At 44.0% G+C, this 2,500-nt stretch overlaps 1 protein-coding gene across 1 annotated transcript in view; it reads left to right on the forward strand.

The window, feature by feature from the left end:
• LOC134437447 (phospholipid-transporting ATPase ABCA1-like) overlaps positions 1-2,500 on the forward strand; it is a 633,180-nt gene that overhangs the window by 505,779 nt on the left and 124,901 nt on the right. Inside the window, exon 39 of the mRNA XM_063186937.1 lies at positions 1,456-1,579. Coding sequence (XP_063043007.1) covers positions 1,456-1,579 — 124 coding nt within the window. The remainder of the gene's footprint in view (positions 1-1,455; positions 1,580-2,500) is intronic.

The raw sequence follows: 2,500 nt of genomic DNA on the forward strand, positions 1-2,500 counted from the left end.
ACACACACACACACACACACACACACACACACACACACACACACACACTCACTCACTCACTCACTCACACAAAACACACACACACACACACACACACACACACACACACACACACACACACACACACACACACACACACACACACACACACACACACACACACACACACACACACACGTACGCACAGTATCCCAGTATCCTCCCGTCCTCCTAGTCACTCTAGAGAAGCGGAGAACAGCATCCTTCTATTGCCGAATGTGATATTTTCATGAATATTTACAAAGTAATACGCTAATATTTATTAATTTGGCCAAAGTACATAATGAATACTTATAATTTGATGGTTGTTCTAAGTATTCATGAAAAAGTTATATTAGAGTCAAAGAACATTTAAAACATTCAGATAAAACAACTGAAAATCTTACCCAGCGCACCTTTAAGCCAAAAGTGCCCGGGTCCTATATCTCCCCCAGTACATCCCTGGTGAAGGTGAAGTATGGAATAGCGGACGACGAGGTGTCCCGATATCAAGGGAAATAATGGACGAGGCGGAGCGTTCTAAACAGCCCGACGGCGCAGCCGAAGGCCTGTTCGCTTCGCCAAGTCCATTTTCCCTTGATATCGGGACACCTCGAAGGCCGCTATTCCGCTTATCACCCGGTTACCAGCATTTAAGTATTAATTTATTAATTTATTAATAAGTTGATCTATGGCTTCGCGAGAAAGTAGATTCACCACTGCGCTTGGGACGTTGCAATGGGCATCACTTCCTAATCTAGTGAGACGCGCCTCTATCTGAGGCATAGCCTAAAGATGCGCGCAGAATGTTGGGGTGACTTGACAACCAAATGCGATAGAATTGACGACTGGGTTTTTGACTTGACAACGAGATGCAATAGAATTAGTAACGGGGTCTTGACTAGACAACCAGATGCGATAGAGCTAACGACGCGGTCTTGACTAGACAACCAGATGCGATAGAACTAGTAACGGCACTTCGCCAGAAAGTTAGAAAAGAAGCAACTTGGACGCCCGCACGCCCGCATGACATCATAGGTGTCCTGCTACCGGGGAATAAAGGACACCTGCTCAGCCAATCAGAAGACGTTCCGTCTGCTCACTGGGTGATAAGCTGATTATATTATATTACTGATCCACATTTAAAAAAAACCTATTTAATCTTTACATCTATTCTCAATGTCATTTCATCACTTCCTCTGTTCTCTGTTCTTCTCCTCCAGAATGTGAGCCACATCAATTTCACCCTTTCTCTGTTCTGTTCCTCTCCTCCATTCTCTATTCTCAACGTTATCTCATGACTTTCTCTGTTCTGTTCCTCTCCTCTATTCTCTATTCTCAACGTTATCTCATGACTTCCTCTGTTCTGTTCCTCTCCTCCATTCTCTATTCTCAACGTTATCTCATGACTTTCTCTGTTCTGTTCCTCTCCTCCAGAATGTGAGTCACATCAATGACATTGTGAAGCAGGTGTTGCTGATCTTCCCCCATTTCTGTTTGGGACGAGGGCTCATCGACATGGCCAAGAACCAGGCCATAGCCACGCTCTTTGAAAGCCTGGGTGAGTTACAGCACACACACACCATACACCACAAGCACACGTTCACCAGCTTATAAGAACCAGGCCATAGCCACACTCTTTGAAAGCATGGGTGAGTTACATCTCACGCACGCACGCACACACACACACACACACACACACACACACACACACACACACACACACACACACACACACACACACACACACACACACACACACACACACACACACACACACACACACACACACACACACACACACACACACACACACTTTATTTTACCCAATACCCAAGCACACATTTACCCGCATGTAAAAGAACCAGGCCATAGCCACCCTCTTTGAAAGCCTCTGTGCGTTACATCACACACACACACACACCATACAGCAGAATCACACAATCACCAATGTTTTTTAGGTTACACTTTACTTGACGTGTCGCTGCATAACACATTCATAGCAGCTGTTATACACTTTGCATGAAGGATTCATGACTGTTTCGTAAGAAATTCATACCAAACCTTTCATAGACATGGAAAACAAAAGTACAGCAACTTGTCACAATCAGTCATCATTGAGGGTTCAGAACAAAACCCTTAATGCCACTTTGTTTAGCATTTATTTTGACAAGTTGCTGTCCTTCCGTCCGCTAGGTTCATGAAAGGTTTGGTATGAATGGGTCATGAAACAATCATGAATGTGTCATGCTGACTTTACAACAGCTGCTATGAATGTGTTACGCAGGAACACTTCAAGTTAAGTGTCACCGTTTTTTATATACCTACCATAACCCCAATATTAAACTTGACCCTAAACCTTAACCCAGGTTTAAACAACACATACACACAATACCAAACAACACAAAAACCCAGACTTGGTCCAACCTTTCCAGAGACATGACATAGCCCACCTCTCCATATACGGTTTGGAGGGAAACCC

The sequence above is a fragment of the Engraulis encrasicolus genome, chromosome 21 (assembly GCF_034702125.1).
Source record: "Engraulis encrasicolus isolate BLACKSEA-1 chromosome 21, IST_EnEncr_1.0, whole genome shotgun sequence".
NCBI lineage: Eukaryota > Metazoa > Chordata > Actinopteri > Clupeiformes > Engraulidae > Engraulis > Engraulis encrasicolus.